The sequence below is a fragment of the Teleopsis dalmanni genome, chromosome 1 (assembly GCF_002237135.1).
Source record: "Teleopsis dalmanni isolate 2A chromosome 1, ASM223713v2, whole genome shotgun sequence".
Classification (NCBI taxonomy): Eukaryota; Metazoa; Arthropoda; class Insecta; order Diptera; family Diopsidae; genus Teleopsis; species Teleopsis dalmanni.
Window position 1 is genome coordinate 216,277,573 of NC_051846.1, and position 21,963 is coordinate 216,299,535.

Sequence of the window (21,963 nt, forward strand, 5' to 3'; positions counted from 1 at the left end):
TTATATCTATACAGATGCATTTTAGAATTCCAATTAACACCGATGACAACACCACAGAAATAATTATGGAAACTTTAAAAGCTGCACATCATTATTTGCAACCTGATCGGCTAGATCAATTTAGACGTTTCATCACGGAAGCAAAACTCTGTGAATTTTCTATGGATCCGGAGAATATGGAAATGATACAGACAGATTATGTACAAATGCGTAAAGACAAAATTATCAATAGCAGCGATGAATTACATTCCTTGCTCACATTGTCACGCTTGCTAGCAATAGCAAGAGGGAAAAAAGTGCTCGATAAGGAATCTTGGGAATTGGCAAAGGAAATGGAACATAAACGGAGAGAGCGTATAAAGGAATTACCCAAATTCAAACCTAAAGTTTAAGTACAAAATGTTTTAAATGTTATTATTTATTCAAATAAAAAATCTCTTAGTTTTTATAAAATTATTATTTATTGATATTTTGTTGTTAATATTTAAGTCTAAAACTATGTAAGAAACCTGAAAAAAAGAATTATATTGAAAAAATGTTTACTGTATATCCTTTGTACTAAATTTAGAATGTGTGTGGTATTTGTTTTTGATGTATCCAATCACGCATGCCAACTGTGTAGAAAGTAATGCATCTTCATCATCATTGTCATAGATCTAAAAATGTAAAATATGCAAAATTATTTTTTTTTCGAACTTCAAATTTAACTTTTAAAATGCAGGATTCAAAAATAAACCCTGCAAAAAAAATATCTTTTTTAAGTTTTTTAATAACTGTATCTAACGGTAGATTTTATTAATATATAAATGTACTTAAATTTTATAAAAATACAAGATGAAAATTGTAATTACAATATTTATTTAAAAAAAAATGTTTAATTCAACTCTTAAGTTTTTAAGGCAAGAATATTTTTTTTGCGTTTTAAAAATAAAACCAAAATGTACATAGCAAAATTTAAATAATAACCATAAAATCGGTTTATTTTAATTTTATTAATTTTTTGAAAACTGTGCACGTACAATTTTTTAAATCTGATTTTTCTTTATATATTGCACAAATTAATCTACAATATTATATATACGAGTATAATTATAATGTAAATAAAGCAAAATGTAAAAAAATAGTGTTAAAACATGAATAGTTCTTTTCTTTTTTTCATATAATTAACATAGTTTAATCATTTCTTACTAAGTCTGTAGTATTCTAACGAATTTTTTTTGAAACAATTCGGACCAGCCCATAGCTTAGCCCTAAGAAAAAATTTGGCAATAGAATTATTATTACAATATGAATAATGATTTAATGACTGACTCATCAATAACAGAGTGGTGATAGACGTAGAACCAGTTAAATAAAATCTAACTACTTCAACAAAAACAATTTAATTCTTCTTCATAAAATACCTAAAAAATCGATTAAAGTTATAAATCAATAAAATTATAATAATAAAATAATTCTATACCAACAACCACCATTTAAAAATTTTATTTTCTTTGAATTTCATACTTGGTTCATTTAAGGCCTTGTGCGAGTTCGTGTAAATTAATGGTAAATTGTTTTTTACCAGAATTTCGAATAGGTAATTTCGAGTAGATAAAAATTAGGTAAATTAAATCTTTATAAGATGTTTAATAAATAAAGTTGAAGACTTTTAACCAAAAATAATAAATAAGTGCAATTAATAAATAAATATTTATATAAGCCGTGCAAAAAATCCCTAAGAAATTGTAATTTATTTTACCTCAATTTACTCGAACTAGCACACGGCCTAAAAATATGATCTGATGATTTAAATATAAATAAATAAATCTACCTAAAATCTATAAAATTTGTATAAATTTTTTTATAGAATTTTCAAATATAAAAAGAAAGTAATTATACATTATATACTATATAGCCAATGTTAAAATAGACAATTACTTCATTTTTGAAATTAAACTGCATTTTATATGAAATAATTTATAAATTCATAGTTTCATTTAATTACCTATTTCAACATCCGTGGTATCCGACAATTCATTTTAAATGAACTTTTATAAAACCGTTTTAATAATTTACATATTAATCTGAAAGAAATCGATATTAGCATATTAATATTTAGCATAATATATTTTTTAAAGAAGAATTTAAAAAATCAAATCAGAATGGATGTGCTTCATTTAACAATCAAATGATGGGGAATCCGAGAAAAACTCATCATGTGAACATATAAAATAAAGCATACATTGTGACCGAAAAGTTTTCGGAGGTTCTCATTTAAAATTCGCGCGCTGTATATTTTTCGATATTTTAAGTTTATGTAGTTTGGCAGCACTCCTTAATTACTATGCCAAAAATGAGCGCGATCTGTCGGACAGTTCGTTTACGGCAGCTGTTGAAACCAGTTCACCTCAGTAGTGCGTTGCGAAAAAAACAATGGAAAAAAATATTGAACAAAGAGTTTGCATCAAATTTTGTTTTTCGAACGAAATTTCGTGTGCAGAATCGTTGCGAATGCTACAAAAGGCTTATGGGGAATCAGTTTTATCGAAAACTCAAGTTTATGAGTGGTACAAAGCCTTTCAGGACTGTCGTACGACCGTCGAAGACATGCCGCGTTCTGGACGACCTTCGACCTCTACCACCGACGAAAACATTGAAAAGGCAAAGGAAATCGTGTTCAAAAATCCTCATGTGAGTGTTAGAGAGATAGCACGAGAGCTAGGCATCGGTCGTGAGATGGCTCGTTTGATTTTGGTGGACAATTTGTGTATGCGACGTGTCAACGCCCGGCTTGTTCCGATTCACCTCAATTTGTTCAACATTATCAACGATTTTAAGGCCAAACATTCAATAAATACCATCGAACAGCCACCGTATTCACCTGATCTTGCACCGTGTGACTTTTTCCTGTTTCCCAACCTCAAATTACCACTCAGAGGAACGCGTTTTGAATCCATAGAAGACGTAAAACAGAATTCGCAGAGGGAACTCAAAGCCATACCGGAAAGCGCCTATAAAAAATGTTTTGATGATTGGAAGAAACGTTGGCATTTGTGTATCGCTTCTAATGGAGCATATTTTGAAGGAGATAAAATAAATATTGATGAAGATTAAGAATTTTGCGTTTATTTAAAACGCAAAGGAAACTTTTCGGTCACAATGTATATAAAATTAATTCTTACCTTCTTGCATACTAATACTTCTAGAAGATTTAAAGTTGTCCTTATAAGTGCTGAAAAAAAAACAAAAATTTTTTTTAAATATTATATTAAAAAATAAATTAAGTAAATATATTTATAACAATTGAAATTTTATATTAATATTTAGCATTAATAATTTTTTTAAAGAAGAATTTAAAAAATCAAATCAGAATGGATGTGCTTCATTTAACAATCAAATGATGGGGAATCCGAAAAAAACTCATCATGTGAACATATAAAATAAAGCATATATGAAATTAATTCTTACCTTCTTGCATACTAATACTTCTAGAAGATTTGAAGTTGTTATAAGTGCTGAAAAAAAAACAAAAATTTTTTTTAAATTTTATATTAAAAAATAAATTAAGTAAATAAGTTTATAACAATTAAAATTTTTACAACCAATAACAAGACATACTAATGCAGGAAAATCTCAAAAATTAGTTTCTCTTTTGTGATAAATACAAAAACTTGTTATTGATTATAAAGAATTTTTTGAAAAATCAGTACTAAATAAGCTATTTCATATATGTATCATAGCGTCGGATTGAGAGTATCATCACATAAAAATGTATAAGCAAAAAATAATTATAATACATTCTAAAAATTTACACATACCGTATAAATATAGATTAGCCAGTATTTCACCAATTGAAAATTTCGTTCACTTAAATATCAATTAGAGAACTACTCATTCTCAACATTTGCAATACGATTACGATTAGTTCATTGTACATATCCGCATTATCTGTAAAATATAAATGATATATGTTAATAAACAATTTAACAATCAAATTATTAAAAATTTTTTTTTATATATTCAGCAAGTATTTAGCGTTGGAATTAGAACAAATTCTCTTCATAGTTGCATCAAAGCGAGCTGGGTAAGTTGTCATCATATATATTTTTAAAATGCATATTAAAACTTTTTCTTAAGAAAAGTACCTACCTCTTCATAAACACTGAACTGCATTTACTGGTCTTTTGTGTGAAATTCAGTTTCGCACATAAGCTCCATAGCTGTCAATCTGAAAAAAAAAAAAAATCATTTCAATATATTACATTTATAATCATAAATCAATATATTATATTATTATAATCAAATCAGATTAGATAAGCGTTGGAATTAGAACAAATTCTCTTCATAGTTGCGTCAAAGCGAGCTGGGTAAGTTGTCATCATAAATACATTTTTGAAATATATATGTTTTATATAGTCTGGCATAGATAATCATAGACTTTCAAGTACTAAGCTATTTTATGTCAACTTTCTTTTCCAAATTACTTGCATGCTAGCACTTCGGCGTCAGTGGTAGAAATTTTCTCTATTCATTCCCAATAGGTGGTTTTAGTGAATTAAAGTTACACACTGTGGCTGGCTGTCGCAATGTCAAATAAATGTCAAAATAGCTGATTTTACTAAAATCCCCGGTCGTGCCCAAAAAATCAAAGTTATGTAAAATAAACTACTGTCATTTTGAATTTGACAAAATTCTTGCTTTCTAATGAATCATTAAGGTCTGTGCTATAAAACCTGTAATCAGTAGATATGTCTAATATCGAATAGGTTTTATAGATACGTACAATATAATATTAAATATAATTATTGTAAATCACATGGAAGATCTATCAATCCTCAAAAAGCCTAACAGAAACAAGGAAGCGGGATATAATAAAAACAGAAGACATGTCTTTACAAAAATTAGAAGACACATTTTGTTAAGTACAATATTTTTATAATAAAAAAAAAATGTATTAAATTTGGAATTCTATGTAACTCTAGCTACGTTTCGAAATTATATCGAATTAGTTACTCTAACTGTGGAATATAAAAAACCAAAATGTTACTTCAATCATAATAATATTACATGTTATTATTTAATATACGCATTATAATTCGATAGACATAAATTTAATTTTTATATTTTCTAACGACATTTCGAAGATTTAAAAAATTTGTAGTTTTTAAAAAACAAAATTTATTGAAAAACTTACTAAAAAAAACCCTCACCCCCATATTTAAAATATAGTTACTTACAAAAACTATGTTTAAAAAAAATTAATAAAATTAATTGATTTTAAACAACATAAAACATTTAAAAAAAAATAAACACATAAAAAAAACTTCATATATTAATAAATTACCTCCTAAAATGTCAGCTAAATCTGGTCATTAATTTTATAATTATTGTAACTTTCCAAAAAGCATGAATCCGAAATTGATCTGAAAAAATTATAATAAATTGATATTAGTATAATAATAAATATATTTATATTTTTATAAAATGTAGAAATTGAAAAACTTTATCAGAATGGATGTGTCTCATTTAACAATCAAATGATGGGGAATCCGAAAAAAACTCATCATGTAAATAACATACTAAAGTCTTTCAAAAAATAACTATAATATCTAATAAAATAAAATAAAAAATAACTATAATATTTAATAAAATAAAAAAAAAATAACTATAATATTTAATAAAATAAAAAAAAAAAATAACTATAATATTTAATAAAATAAAAAAAAAAAATAAATATAATATTTAATAAAAAAAATAACTATAATATTTAATAAAATAAAAAAAAAACAACAATTTATGTGCTTAACAATTAAATTTATATGGTAATAACAAAATAAAATACAAATTAACTTTTGTACAATTAGAAAATATTAATGTTAAATTAACACAGTTAATTACATTTAACTATATCGAAATATAAACTAATGCAAATGTTATGTTACTATTATTATGATACTAATCCAAATTTAATTAAAAAGATATTAATAAAATTTATAAAAAAATTAAATAGAAATGTTAAAATAATATTTATTGAAAAGTACATAAATTGTATAGATTTCGTTAATTAATTTTCACATACCTTTTATAAGCTTAACTCTGCTTATGAGTACTGTATGATCTCATAAAATTTAAAATCGTTTAATATCTGAGTCGTCATTAGATCAGTTCCTTAAAATATAGACATCATAATTCATAAAGGGGTGGGAATATTCTGAACAGTTATACACAACAGCATTTTTTTTATTAATGCGTTTATAATGTAAATATATTGCCGGTATCGATGCTTTCTGTAATAAATTAATTAAATACGTTAATCATATAATAGTTAACAAAAAAATTATTAAAATTATTTAATAATATATCAGCAAGTATTTAGCGTTGGTATAGAACAAATTCTCTTCATAGTAGCATCGAAGCGAGCTGGGTAAGTTGTCATCATATATACTTAATAGCTGATTATATCAATTTCAAATTAAATCTACGTACCTCATCCATAAATATTCAATTGAGTTTGTTGGATTATATAACAGATATGTTCTGGTGCATATATATAACCTGAAAAGATTAATTAATTTAGTTAAATAATAATATATTAATGTTTATAATATAATAATCATAATAGAATCAGAATATATAAGCGTTGGAATTAGAACAAATTCTCTTCATAGTTTTATCAAAGCGAGCTGGGTAAGTTGTCATCATAAAAGTTAATATATACTTTAAATATATACTTTAAAAGATTATTTAATTTATTATATACATACCTAATTACAACTGATGATTTTTTTTAGAACTTGCAATCCCATTATATCATTATTATATTTTATCACATATTAGTTTAACCAACGATTCTGATTTTCTCCAGCAAGTCATCAGCAAATATTCTGCAAAATTAAAACAATTATTAGATTTATTTATGTAAAAATAAAAGAAATAAAAGGAAGTAGGAATTATCAGTTCTACTATCAAAGAAAATATTACATTATATATTCAATATGTTCATCCAAAATTATTCATCACGAAAATTATGCTTTTAATTTTTTCAACAATTTCATATCATGCCATAAATCTTTTATTATATAATAAATTTTTATTCAAATATTAACTTTTAAATACATATAAATTTTTCTAAGTTTTTTTAAACAAAACAACAAAATCTCTTTAGAAAAGAAAGAGAGATTTATTTTTGTTATTTTACAAAAATGTGCATAATTAGGAAAAATACCTGATTAACTAATGAAAAATATTTTAAAACATTTTCTGATATATTATTTAAAATTATTTTAATTGATACAAATTAAACAGAAATATTTTTTTAATGTTCAACAAAACCGAGTCTCTTCAAGACAATATGTAGAAATAAAAATGCAATCATATCCAAAAAAATGTTTTGGATATGACTAATATATATGATTTGTAAAAAATTTACAAAATCAATAAACTTTTTATGCATGATATGAAATTAACTATTTTGTTTTTAATAAAAACAATGAAACTTACCAGTTTTATTACATGTTTTCCGACAATAAACAATCTGCAAATATTAAGAAAATTTTATTGTAATTTTTGTTATGTTATGTGCAAAATATACATTGAAATTTCAATTTATTATCAGTTAATATTTGTCATCATTATTTCTACAGAGTAGCAAATGAATCGAATAAAAAAATAACATCATGTATAATAAAATGAAAATAGAAACTTTTTCTCTTGTTATGAAAATATTAAATGAAAAAGTATTTTATATTCGTATTTGAAGCTAAACTGGTCTTAAGTTGAATGACAAATAAAAATAATTCAAATTTTTTTTGAATTTAATGTTTAAATGTTTTATATCATATTATCACACTTTTCCAATTTCTTTAAATATATTAATATATAATAATTGTACGGATACAATATTCTATATATATTATTCAATAGTTTAATAACATTAATAATTTCTTTTTATAATTGTTGTAATTATAAAAATAATAATTTATCTACCCCTGAAGTTGTCAGAAAATACCAAAGGAACTTTGTTGGACTATGAAATAAGACAATAATAATAAAATTTAAAAAATATTATTGTTTTTACTTGTCTTACAATCAAATAGTCAAATTAGCCTAAAATATGAATATAACATTTTTTTTCTTTTACACAGAAAAAGTTTCCGAAATGTTTACAATATTTCATTACATTTAATTCACATAAAGCAAAAAATTTATTATATTAAAAAATTATTTAAAAAATGTATTAATTTATGTAAACATTTTTTTAATTACTTGTATAATTATTTAAACATTTTATTACCTCACATAACAATGAAATTTAAGCTGATGGCATACGCATGGTGTAAGCTTTTCCATTTTTTCTGCAATCTGAAAAAAAAAAAAAAAGAATTAGTCATCTGCTTGAAATTTCAACGATTTAATATATTTCTAAACTTTTAAAAATCAGTTTGTATTTTCAGCAAAAACTATTCAGTAGTAGCAAATAAATAATTTTAACATCATTTATGCAGCAAATAACATTGTTTTTTATTTAAACTTACATCTTACAATTATAATGTTTTTGTTGTAACCCGCTGGGACATGCTTGTGAAATCCCTTTAGGTGTTGAAAGGAACTTGGCCGTCAAGTAGCTCCGGGATGTTCTTGGAACCCACAATTATATTGTAATTTGTTATGATTTTTCATATAGTTCAAAAGATTATGCACCTACAATGTAAAAAAAACTCCATTTTAGCAAAGCAATGATTTGAAATTTAAATAAAAAGGTTTTTTAATAATCAGTGTGAAAAATAACATCAATATATATATAATCAGCGACGAAAAATACTATAACATCATTTAAATGTGATAAAAAAAAAATATTTAGACAATATTAAATATATTTACCTTTTAAAATGTAGTCAGGCAGGCGGCAAAAACCCTTTAAAAAGAATCTGCAAATAAATGTAAGAAAAAGAAACGCCTTCCCATAACTTTGATTGCATAAAATGCATTTCCAATTCTAATTAAAAACACAAAGATTTAGTGATAAATACGAAACATATTTTCTAGTTTTGTAGTATAGTGTATTAAAATGAATTCTCTTTTCTACATTTAAACAAATGATAGTATCTTAATTTGTTGACACCAAACTACTTAAACAGACTGTTGTACTGGTGGTTCATAACCTTCGGGCCTATCAATAACAGTACCTTCAGCTGATACAACAGCTTCAGTACCCTTGCCACCACCATCACCATGCATTTCCAAAAGTTTAGATAATTCAAAACGTGGCTTCTTCAATACTTTAACTTTGCGAATGTATACATCATGTAAAGGATAAATGCGTTGACATTTCTTTTCAATATCCTTGGCAATTGAGTCTAATGTTAAGTTTTGTACCAATTTGTGTAAGTCAACACCGGTAACTTCATTAGTGATGATTTCAGTCATCTTTCCACGGATTTTACGTACTTGGGATTGTTGTGCATAGCATGTTTTGCGTTGAGATTGTTGATCCTTAGCTGTGAAACCAATGCAGAATACTCGCAACAAATAGCCATCAGTGGTCTTAGCTTCAACAACGGCTTCAATCAATGTTTGCCATTTCTTGACCATTGACCTGAAAGTGAACAGATATATATTAATTGAACACTTTTATAATATTTTAATGATAAATAACAAGAAATTTTTTTATTTGTATGCATACATGCTCACAATGCCCACTAAAATGTGCAGTGTTTTTTTCAGTATAACAAATTTATTTTGGAGGTTCGTAGGGACTAAACATTTTATGAACTATGTTAAGTCTGAACTTAATGTCTCCGGATTATTCCACTACATATAAATTAAACATTAAAAATTCCATTTAATAGAAGTGATTGTTTTACACGTGTTCGTTTAAAAATTTTTTTTATCCGCTTTAGTTTTAAAAATGCTTACAAAAGTTAAAAACGATATTATTGTCAACTTTTTTTAAGTAATTAAGGTACAAATTTACATTTTTATATTATATTATACGCTTTCACAGTGCAATTGTTTGCAAATACAAACAATTTCCTAACCTAAAACTTTACTGAAATATTATATTCAATCTGGAATTTAATAAATCATTTCTTATTAATTTTTTAACTACATTTGAGTATTTAAACTATATTCAAAACTAAATTTCACATTAAACCATATTGCACTTTATTCTCACATTTATATTTCTCATTTCAAATTGTATTTTCACTTTTTTCAACATTTGATGTCCAGACTGTGAGCCTCACCTGTACTTGTCTGTTGTTAAATCCATACCATGGAAATTACACAAGACATTGCGATCTTGTACATCCTCAGCAATCAAACGGAACTTAAGGAAAGAACGTTCTGGATCACTGTCTTTTTTCAAGTCAGCCAACGATACTTCGAAAACACGTCCCTTCAAGTAGTCGGAAGCGATTCTTTGGCCCTGAGTACGGTTTACCAAAGTTTTGCCAATTTGGCGAGTGGTAAACATGTTTGGTGCTTTCACATCGTACCAATCTTTACGTGAAAAAGGATCAATTACCTTCTTCTTGCCACCTTTTTTGCCTCCTTTGGAGAGACCCTTATTTTTACCAACCGCCATCTTCAGAATGTAAAGCGGAAAAAGACGGAATCACGTTGGCTTCGCTTTGTCAAAAGAAGGAAACGCCAAAAATTAACCATTGAACCTAAAATTTTATGGTAAGTTTTGACAGCTGTCATTATTACAGATTTCCGAACGCATCAATGTTATATATAATTATAATACATAATAAATATATAATGTGATCATAATTTTTAATCATTAATAATAGTATTAGAAATAAATACATTATAATTATTTTATTATACATTTTTTATAATATGTATATATTTTATAATAAACTATGAATAAAAAAAAATTAGGTTCGATGTTTGAAATCCATTATTTAATAAGAACATTATTTATAACGAGAAAAAAATTGTACATACTAGTAAGAGGTAATATGGACTAATAATTTTATTTAACATAAAATATATGCGAAATATATTATTATTGCTATTTGAATTGATTTATAAAATGCTTTTTATTTAATTATTTCATTGCTGTCATATAAAATGATACCAATGTCTAAATATATTATTGCCATTAGAGTATGATATTTCAATTCTTCTCTTTTAAATTATAGTATTACGTTAATATAACAAGATAACAATAATTCATACCTTTGTATATTAATTTTAATCAATGTCATTAACATAAGTATTACAATAATATAATATGGTATTAATAATTAAATTATTGGAGTTGTGTATTCGACCACTCCGAAGTGCGGCAAAAAAAATGTCACTTGTTGAAGTTCCTAATTTATATGGAAAACAAGAATACTACATTAACTCTAACAGATATGCTACGTAACCTTCAATCATCTATAAGATTGCAGAAAATAATGTTACTAAAACGATAAGTGGACTGTTCTGAACCCTTAATGAAAACTTTGACGAATATCAAATAAATTGTTTGAATAACAAGCATTACAATAAAAATAATATGTTTCACAAGTTTAAAAATTGTGCAAAAGGTGTTTGATAGATTGCGATGGTGTTGCCAGGAAGAAACTTTATTAAAAGACTTGTTTTTTTGTGCAGTACTTACACCTACATATTGCAATAACTTAACTAAAATATTGTAATTTAGTATTTTCTGGCTTGTATATTTGTTTATTTTTAATTTAATTTGATATTATTTTTATATCGTTTTATCAATTTTATCAATTTTACAACTTAATAACAAATTAATAAAAACATATAAAATAAATTTATTGCAGTGACACTATAGCAATAAATTTAATACATATATGTACAGCATTAAGTGTAACTTATATGAAAATCGAAATTAATTATAATTATATTATAAAATCATTATAATTAAAAATTTGTTAAAAAAGTATTACAAAAAACTAATTGTTTATGCATATAAATCTATTATTTTGTAGATAGGTATTACTTATGGCGTTTCCTATTAGATAATTTGGATTCAAATTTACGTTTTCTCTCGATTTGTCAAATTTAACATATTTAGAGTATTCTAACATTTTTATAGTATTTTTATTAGACATTTATACTTTTCATATATACACTTATCGAACCAAATCACACTTTTTCTGTCAAATTATATAAAACAGATGCTAGTTTCAGCGTAATCATGCTATTCTAGCAAAATATCTAGAGTGTTATAAATGAATGTCAAATGTTATACATGTTTCCTCAGATTTACAAATCGAAAATGAAAATTTCATTAAAAGTGCATTAATAGTGCTTTTTGATTGAAAATATTATCCCAGATATACCAATCGAAAACGCCTTTACAATATACTACACATTTCACATAATTTTTTTCAGTGTTTTACACAAATTGTAACTTTGACATTTTATTTCCTGCATCTTTGGCACGTATTGGCAAATCAAAAAGTAAATAAACAAATTTTGCAATATCAAAATAAGCAGAGCAAAAAAAAATAAATTTTTTTGTTTAAATATTCGATAATATTTGTGTAATATTTAGAATTTTCTAATATTGAAGTTTCACACTTCAATAAGTAAAAATGTCACAAAACGTTGGTGGCGTTGGTGTTAGTGCTCCTTCAGCCTCATCGCTAGGAGTGTCACGAAGAAGAGATTTACCTACTGAAACAAATGCTGGTGTTATTGGAACTTCAGCATCTGCTCGCTTCGGTGATACTGAATGGGAAGCACGAGAAGTACTACCAAAAACTTAAAAGTGTTAAAAATCAATAAAATAATACATATTTCTTTGCAGTCCCAAAGGCAACGTGAGCTTGAAGAAGCCAGAGCTCGTGCAGTGCAAATGGAAAAAACTATGAAATGGTGGTCTGATTGTACAGCGAATTGGCGCGAAAAATGGAGTAAGGTAATATATTCAATACGGTCGCAACGTTTCGTTGCCGGTAGATTTGTTGACATATAAATGAATTTGTTAAATCAATATTTTTATTTATTTATCTTGATTTATTATACATATAAAATAAGGTACGTAACGAACGTAACAAAGCAAGGGAGGAAGCAAAACAACTGCGAACAAATCTTGATTTAGCAATGAAAGAAGCAAATTCATATAAACGCGAGAAAAATGATCTGGAAATGCAGATTACACAACTTAAAAAAGAAATGGAAAAGGTGCACACACTGATGATGAAACATGCTGGACAATTCCATAAAGCAGGGTTAGCAAATTTAATATTTCGCTTTGTATACATTTAACATTCTAATTCAAATATATTTCATTTTTAGTTTGGGAGATACAGGTGAAGAAGCAGAAGCTAATGGACGTGATGCGAACTGTTCGCCAGACATTTCATCCGATGGTCTCAAAAATGTTAATAGTGAAGATGGCTTAGTAATATATTTCAGACATTTTGAATTAAATTTGTATATAATAAATTTCAAAAATTGCAGGTCACAAAAGTAATCAGTAATGATATGAAAGATCTTGATATAGAGGAGTTTGTGCTTAAAGGTGCCGTTCCTAAGAATTTGAGTGATATGGGTAATTTATAGTTTTTTAATTGTTCATTCATTTAATTTATATTTTTCTTAAATTTGTATTGCAGATGACGTGGCAGCCGAGGAGAAACGTTTAATTCAGCAACTATCAAAGGATGATTTTGATGAGGAATATTTGTTGCAGAAGATCTCAATGTTACAATTACGTTTAGATGAAGCACAAAAAACTGTGCAGGCTGAAAGAGAGTAAGTGCGAAAAATAAACATCGTATATATTAAAAAATTAAATATTAAAAAATATATTAAAAAAAAAATTTAATGCAAATATTATTCTTTATTAATAGTGAAAAGAGTTTATTACACAAAAATATTGAAAAATTAACACTTGAAGTACAAGAATTACGTGATCGTCAGGAAGAATTGAGAGCAGCTAAACAGGTTACTTTAAAAAAAATTCTTTGAAATATTCAAATAAGTAATTTATGTTTGTATAAATAGGAAGCGGTACGTGAACTGCTCACATTACAAGAACAACATCGCGCTGAAATGCGTATAGTAAACAATTCACTTCAGGAAGAAGTGTCCTCACGTGAAAATCTTGAAAGACGTTTGGGAGAGTTACGTACAGAAGTAAATTAAAATAAGTAATATCCACAAAATTGAAAAATATTAATAAATAATTCTTATATGTAGTTGGAACGTTTACAAGCTGAGAATGCTTCCGAATGGGGTAAACGTGAACGTTTAGAAACGGAAAAACTTGCCATGGAACGCGATAATAAAAAATTGCGTGCTGAATTACGTGATTTTCAAGAGCGTTCTGATCGAAAAGGTCGTCCAATGCAAGCAAATGATGTTGAAGTACGCGCATTGCAACAGGAATTGTCTGATAGAAATAAGGTGATATTTTTCTTTTTTTTTTTTTGCAATTACAAATACATTCTACTTTTTTTTTTAACAGGAAATTAGTGAAATGAAAATATCACACTCAAAACTTAAAAAGCTGCTTTCAGAAACAAATACCGAATTGGGTCATGCCGCGAGAAGAGCTGAACAATATGAAGCGGAGGTAAGAAAATTTTTTCTTTTTACTTTAATGGTTATCTTGATTTTTAGATCAAAAGCTATTCAGATTTACGGACCTATTCTGTGCACTTGACAGATTTGTGAAATTCTTTAATAAAATTTTTGATTTTTATAAAGCAGAAAGCTTTTTGGTATTCTGGACACATCTTGACAAATTTCAAAGCTACAGTACCTAATGCTTCTCACCACACTATGGTGTAAAGTGTTTTGTATATAAAACTGTTCGTAACTGTTCGTAAAAAAGAGCATATATTTTAAATTGTCAAAACATTTTTCATGCATTCAAATCACAATAAAAAAATGCTTGTAAGGAGCGTATATTTTAGTTAAGAACAGGTCCGTTAGTATCACTAAACATTGCCTAGAACTATAAACTATTCTATAACATTTCAATTGAATATGGGATGTAAAGTTAATAGTAAAAATATTAGGAGCCGACACTTTATTTTTACATTTGTTTGTATATTGCTTGCTGCTAAATCTTTCTTTACTTATTTTTTCCAATTAGTAAATTTTAATGAGTTGATAACATTTGTTTAGGTGAAATAGTAATTTCTCTGCAACCTTTTTTAATACGAACAAAGATTCGCATATAAACAGCATATTGCCTTTGATACTAACTTTGAATGTTCTTTGTTTCTGGTGAGAATCGTGGTGAACGCCGTTTAGTCATATGTCTTGCAAGTGAGCTTCTGTTAGTGGATTAACTATCACAATTATAATGTTATCGTTTTTTTTTGAAGTTAGCTACTATTGTCAATAATTAGAGGTTATTAGTTTGGGATTGGATGTCGATGACTGTGTATAATAGTAAGTAGATATCATCTGCAAAGTCTTAAAGCTTTGTTAGAGTCTACCCAAGATTTGGTTGAACTCATTGAAATTCGAATAAAAAATATTCAACATTTGATATGTCGTAAAAAAAAGAAATAGAATATGCGTAACATTTGGAATCACCTTTTTGACAAAATTGTTATGATAGAAAATCAATAGCCACCTATTGGACATCTAGCTCTACTAAAAGTAAAAAAATAAGTTACCATAAAATTATAATATACTTTATATAGAGAATATAAAATTTTATATAGCATAATATATATTTATATATAGTATAATATTTTATATGGTATATAGTATAATATACTTTATATAGAGAATATAAAATTTATAATATACTATATATTATGCATTAATATTATTGGAATGTAAAAGAAGACAAATATTGGTTCACATATTTTCTTCTAGATTGCATCCAGTTTGTTTATTTAGTAATGTAGTTTTATAATTTTTTCCATGAATTGATGGTATAATTAAGGTCATAATTTTATGGATGAGGTTTAGAAGTGATATTTTTCTCCAATTATTGTATTCTGTTGGGTATTCTTTTATATTTTAATATTTAATTTTAATAAAAAATATTTTAAATAGTAATGAATATTGTTTAAACCGGAACCGGTACAATTTTTTAGTGTAATTGATTCAAACTTTTTAACCGGCTCGTTGCTGAAGAATATCGAATCACTTCAGAATTTTATTTCTTCATCACAACTATGAAGAATTTATTTTTCAGTACTTCAGGTTCCGTTCTTATCAAACAAGCTTCATGTGTGATCGTAATATTCATTCAATAACGATACTGATAAGTTTGAAAATGAATCAGTCTGAAATGAAGTATTAGTTAGTTTATCAGTGAACTTAAGTTTTATAAAATAAATTCTATATTCTATAATAGAATTAACCTCTAGCCTTAGCATTGGCCAGGTTGTTGCCTTTATAAATGCCTCTGGCTAGTACTAGCTTGATCTTTTTGGTACCCATTATTAGGAGGATTTGTGGATTTAAAACGACTTTCTTAGCTGATTGAGGAGGATTCGGTCTTCCCTCCACCACAACTAACTAACTATAATAGAACTATTAATTATTGACACCATGATAGTAATGATATATATATATATGAGTATATGATATTTGACTAATTTAAATGACTTAACAGCGATTTTTTTTAAAGATTTTTTATAAATTTTTTATAAATTATGCTTTAATTTATACCCTTGAATTATATTATAAAATTACAATATATTATATTTTATCAATAAGTGTAAACTTTAGATGGTAGTATGGCTATCTTTATTGATAATATCTTTAAGAAAAAAATCCATTCAATCCTTAAAGATTCATTTTGATACTTAAAATACATAAAGCATATCTAATTATATTTTTAAATGCAAGTCTTTAACACAACATATAATAATTATTTTAATTTGCAAATGCAGCAATTCCTGTAATAGCACGACCTAATATCAATGCATGTATATCATGGGTACCTTCATACGTATTTACGGATTCTAAGTTCATTACATGACGTATGATGTGGTATTCATCTGATATACCATTACCGCCTAACATGTCGCGCATTGCACGTGCAATTTCTAATGCCTTTCCAGCATTGTTTCTTTTGATCAACGAAATCATTTCCGGTGTATGTAAATGTTTATCCTTTAGACGCCCAACCTGTAGACAAGCTTGCAAGCCCAAAGCTATTTCAGTAGTAGCATCTGCCATTTTCTTTTGTATTAATTGATTTGCAGCTAATGGACGCTTAAATTGTTTTCGATCCAAAGTATATTCTCGCGCAATTTCTAAGCAAGCTTCTGCTGCACCAAGTGCACCCCAAGCAATACCATAGCGTGCATTATTTAAGCAGCCAAATGGTCCTTTAAATCCCACAACATTAGGTAGTAGATTTTCTTCCGGCACATGTAAGTCGTCCATGAGTATCATACCCGTCGCAGAAGCACGCAAAGAGAATTTTCCTTCAATTTTGGGTGTGGCTAAACCTTTTGCAGATTGTGAACGATCCACTATAAAGCCACGAACTTTACTATCTTCACATACAGCCCATACTATAAGCACATCAGCAAGAGGAGAATTCGTTATCCAAGTTTTGGAGCCATTAAGTATGTAACACTTTGATTTACTGTCATATTTGGCACGAGTTTCCATACCTGCTGGGTCACTGCCGTGATTTGGTTCAGTTAAACCGAAAGCACCTGTAAACAAGTCGCTTATCAATTTATGGCAAAAAAAAATTAGTATTATTCAAAAGAAAAAACAATAAAAATATTGCTTATGTTTATCACTTTTAATATCTCTTAACCAAACACTTACCGATAAGCTTTCCTTGCGCCATGGTGGGCAGATATTTTTCTTTTTGTGCTGCTGTGCCATAATCGTATATTGCGCCCATTGCTAAAGAGCTTTGCACACTTAAAGCCGAACGATAAGCAGAATCTACACGCTCAATTTCTCTAGTCAAGAGTCCATACGCTACATTGGATACACCGGCACAGCCATAACCATTAAGTGTACAACCAAGTGCACCTAAGCTGCCTACTTCTTCCATAATTTCTCTGTGGAACACTTCATTTCGGTTTGCTATTTTGACACGCGGTAGCAGATCAGTTTTGCAGTAATTACGAAACGAATCACGTATAGCGATTTCATCTTCAGTTAGTTGTGATTCCAGATTTAATGGATCTTGCCAATTGAATTTTGCTGCTTCTGTTGATGATTTTGTAGCAAATAAACGTTGCATACATGGACGCAATTTTGTGATTAGATTTTGCGCAATCATATTTTATTTTGTTGTTGTTATTGTATTCTATGCTAATTCCAATTAATTATAGCAATTTTCGACGTCCACAGTCTGAGTTCTAACCACCAACAAGCACAGCTACTCTCGCAATACTAAAAAGCTCATTCTTATGTTGTTTTGAGGCAGGTCTCTTATCTTGCTTGTGTGTGGAAAGTATCTCAGCTGTTTGTTGAGTTTTATTCTTTATTTTCTTGTTTGTTTTTAACATTTTAAGAATTTTTTATTTATGTGTGAGTATGAATTATTTTTTTAAATCTGGAAAAATATCTCAAATTTAAAAGCATATTCTAAATACAATTACAACAACTTTATATACCAGTAAGTAATACTTGATTTAATATATATTTTTTAAAATTATAATAAAAAACATAATTATATATAAATAATAATTTAAAATAAATATAAATAATTATATTATTATTATAAAACTCTGTAAAGTAGGTTCTATACTACTTTTTATTTACGCAACAAGGCTTAAAGACCTACTCTAAGCCCAGAAGGGGGCACAAAAGACCCGACGGTCGCAGTGCTACATCCCCTAATAATAATAATAATAATAATAATAATAATATCATTATTATTTCAATTTTAAATTAATAACAAATCTACCAAAATAAGTCTTTTTAATTATACCATATCTACTTGTTTCTTATGTGATCTTTAGTACGCATTAAGATTTACTGTTATAATTTAAAAAAATAATTATTTTTATAGAATAAGATTTGTTTTTTAATTTTGAATCATAGAAAATGTTCGAATTACACGACTGGAACGCTTATCAATCTATTATTACATTATTTTAAATGAATGATGATAATATAAGATAATCGGATAGTGATAAATGCATTGGAGTCAAAATTCGATATATGTGTTTTACATGTTCCTTCAGAAAATAATTTAGTTCATTGTATTGATTTCTATAATTTTCTTCTCTAATCTCTCAACACTAAAGACATCATCTACAAAGTAATACTGAAGCCTATCTGTTCATATGGAATTCAAAAATGGGACTTAGTCTAAAATAATACATAGATTTTAGTTAAAAGTATTGTGCATGTGTCCTGGGATAGAGATATCCTGGGATAGAGTTATTTCGGGAAATTGTAGGGCGGACGAGCTTGCCAAGGCAGGCACTTTTCTTTATGACATTTACTTCTCAGATATTGACGTTCCACTTGTAATAGTTAAACTAGCAACTAAACAAAAATATCTGAGCATAGCCAAACAAAAGTGGGCAGACGAATCCTGCTATCAGATCTCTAGGTTGACCTGGTCTAAATTGAATAAAAAAACATACCACTCAGCTACTGCAACTAAGGCGTAGCCCGCTCAGCACTATGGTGTCGTTGCTGACAGGTCATTGCATAATGAGTAGACATGCTATGAGACAGGGTTTAACCTATAATGACTGGTTGTAGCTCTGACGATAAGAAAACTGTACCATATGTCAATGCCCGTCTTTAGGAGTAGATTTAAAATCTTCTATAATATATATTATGTGGTGTTAAATAAAAATAAAATTCACTGGATAAAAGAAATGTAGAATATATAGAAATTCAGAAAACTGTACCATATGTCAGTGCCCGTCTTTAGGAGTAGATTTAAAATCTTCTATAATATATATTATGTGGTGTTAAATAAAAATAAAATTCACTGGATAAAAGAAATATAGAATATATAGAAATCCAAGAATATAGAAATACTGCAGTAGATGAATGAAACAGTTATAATGCAATATATATTTCTTATTTTAGTTAATAGTTTTTAATAACTATGTAAACTCTACGAATTTACAATGATTAATAAAAAAATTTGGACTAACTTGTTGAGTACCATCAAATCTTTATGTAAACATTTTCGATCTCACGATTCCCATTATTAACTATAGAATTTTGGTAGAGTTCGTTTTTATTGAAGTAAAAAACATGGAACTAAGCATTGAATCTTTTTGTTTTTAATTTTTTTATTTTAGGTTAAAAGATTGCGTCAAAGAGTTGAAGAATTGAAACGAGAATTAGCAGGAGCAGAAGATGAATTAGACTCTGCAGTCAATCAAGTACGTAGATTGCAACGTACAAATGATGAATTGGTTGGCCAGAGTGAAGGATTACAAGTGCAAATACAACATTTACAAACAAGGTTTGATGATACATTCTGCTATTCAATGTTTAATATAATAATCCATTTCATTTTACCTTTATTATAAAAAAAATACTAACATTTCATTAACATTTTAAATAATAAATTTTAATGCTACATATGCTTACTGGAACTGAATATGTATATATATGTATATATTACAACAATTATTTAATACAACGTACACAATCTCTTCATAAGACGTGCACCAAGTCCACAAATGCGCATAACAACTGGTGTGCAATTACGCAATAAAATTGCCGTTGAAATTCCAAGTGATTGTTTGCCAAATATTAATGATCTACGACAAATATTTGATGATGCACAATCTGCACAACGTCATTCTTCCAATGGTATGGATTCTTCGTCAAAGCGTTCAAGTCATACTGAACGAACTTTAATGCAACAAAATAGCGCATTTTTTGATGCGAAACCATCACATTTGGAAGAGAATATATTTGAATCGAAATCGCGTAATTTAGAATTTGAACGTGCCAAGCAAAAATTTGATAATCCATCACACTTGCATCACCAACATCATCACCACCAGCGCGAGCAACGCGAACGTTTATCCGGAAGATTTACATCGTCTGGTAATCAACAGTCAAGCAATAGGGCTAACCTAGCGCTACCGTTGAAAGGTACCACCGCTTCACTTTGTGGTAACACAAATTCAAATCTAACCAAAGACGATATCAATCGGCAATTGTTTGATGATCATTCGCATTCCTCAACGGTTGGTGGTGGTAATGTCGGTGCAGGAAGTATTGGTGGCGGTAATATGCAATATCAGAAAAAAGATAATTCCATTAGTAGTAGTACTGGTGGTAGCTATTCAAGAAACAGTATTAATTTAGATGGTCTTAAGGTATCCGATGATGAGGTAAGTTTGTTAAGTTGGATTTATCATATTCATTCAAATTTATAAAAAAAAATTTTTTTTCAAAGAATTTTAAAGTTTTTCTATGTTTTATTTGATTTTAAATAATTTTACTAATTTGTTTTTATATTATCAAATTATCGAAAACTGATATTTGTAAGTATCTATATGTAACTCTCTTAATATTCTTTTATTTCCTTTTATTTTTTTTTTTAATGAAATTAATAACAAAAATTATATTAATTTTTTTCTCATAGTATTGTAGTAATACTTTTAAATATAATATTTATAAAGTACTAAATAAAAAGTGATAAAATATTATAATAATTATTAATCACATTTTACTTTTTTCGTAGACTCCGTAATTATGGTTCCACGAGTTTATTACTTGATGACGAATTGGAGGAAAATAGTGACGAAGGAATTTAATAGAATTTATTATCTAAAATACGACCATATATAATCAAAACTTAACTTTATATATTATATACTTAATTAGTTTTAAAAATTTAGTGTTATCCTTCAAAAAATTCCATTTAAAAAACTCACATTTCATTACATATTTAGTTTTTGTGTACACAACATTCATCTTCATTTATATAATATTCAGTATTCAGTTTTTATAAGATTATATTGAATAATTTGTATACTATTTTTTAGATATACTTAACTAATCCTTAATCCTACATTAAAATTAAGATAAGATTATGGAAGCCATAAGAGACGTTAGAATCTC

General features: G+C 27.2%; 4 protein-coding genes and 1 long non-coding RNA gene across 8 annotated transcripts in view; 2 read left to right on the forward strand and 3 right to left on the reverse strand.

Moving 5' to 3' along the window:
- Positions 1-416, forward strand: part of LOC119672047 (mini-chromosome maintenance complex-binding protein-like) — a 37,268-nt gene extending 36,852 nt beyond the window's left edge. The window contains exon 2 of the mRNA XM_038082998.1: positions 15-416. Coding sequence (XP_037938926.1) covers positions 15-392 — 378 coding nt within the window. The 3' untranslated portion in view covers positions 393-416. The remainder of the gene's footprint in view (positions 1-14) is intronic.
- Positions 417-570: 154 nt separating this feature from the next.
- Positions 571-6,492, reverse strand: LOC119672048. 2 transcript variants are annotated; one of them, XR_005251861.1, is made up of 9 exons: positions 6,469-6,492; positions 6,062-6,269; positions 5,327-5,405; positions 4,132-4,210; positions 3,801-3,930; positions 3,451-3,497; positions 3,165-3,214; positions 1,988-2,066; positions 571-656 (listed from the first exon to the last, which is right to left on the reverse strand). It is a non-coding gene; the product is annotated as an uncharacterized LOC119672048 (long non-coding RNA). The 2 variants fall into 2 exon arrangements; XR_005251862.1 differs by lacking the exon at positions 3,165-3,214.
- A 2,504-nt stretch (positions 6,493-8,996) lies between these two features.
- On the reverse strand, positions 8,997-10,616 carry LOC119672044 (40S ribosomal protein S3a). The gene is made up of 2 exons (XM_038082994.1): positions 10,227-10,616; positions 8,997-9,577 (listed from the first exon to the last, which is right to left on the reverse strand). Exons 1-2 carry the CDS (start codon positions 10,565-10,567, stop codon positions 9,112-9,114), a joined length of 807 nt encoding a protein of 268 aa, XP_037938922.1. The 5' UTR covers positions 10,568-10,616; the 3' UTR covers positions 8,997-9,111.
- A 1,737-nt stretch (positions 10,617-12,353) lies between these two features.
- Positions 12,354-21,709, forward strand: LOC119672049 (coiled-coil domain-containing protein 102A). 3 transcript variants are annotated; one of them, XM_038082999.1, is made up of 13 exons: positions 12,354-12,414; positions 12,509-12,704; positions 12,764-12,874; positions 12,994-13,187; positions 13,255-13,360; positions 13,420-13,510; positions 13,575-13,713; positions 13,812-13,905; positions 13,966-14,097; positions 14,161-14,367; positions 14,429-14,536; positions 20,181-20,347; positions 20,549-21,275. In XM_038082999.1, exons 2-13 carry the CDS (start codon positions 12,549-12,551, stop codon positions 21,273-21,275), a joined length of 2,232 nt encoding a protein of 743 aa, XP_037938927.1. In that variant the 5' UTR covers positions 12,354-12,414; positions 12,509-12,548. The 3 variants fall into 3 exon arrangements, with proteins under 3 accessions (XP_037938927.1, XP_037938928.1, XP_037938929.1); XM_038083000.1 differs by lacking the exon at positions 12,354-12,414 and adding an exon at positions 21,584-21,676 and having other exon boundaries at positions 12,444-12,704; positions 20,549-21,230; XM_038083001.1 differs by lacking the exons at positions 12,354-12,414; positions 20,549-21,275 and adding an exon at positions 21,584-21,709 and having other exon boundaries at positions 12,445-12,704.
- Positions 16,664-18,297, reverse strand: LOC119672050 (glutaryl-CoA dehydrogenase, mitochondrial-like). Its single transcript, XM_038083002.1, has 2 exons — positions 17,722-18,297; positions 16,664-17,603 (listed from the first exon to the last, which is right to left on the reverse strand). Exons 1-2 carry the CDS (start codon positions 18,185-18,187, stop codon positions 16,810-16,812), a joined length of 1,260 nt encoding a protein of 419 aa, XP_037938930.1. The 5' UTR covers positions 18,188-18,297; the 3' UTR covers positions 16,664-16,809.
- Positions 21,710-21,963: the final 254 nt, after the last annotated feature.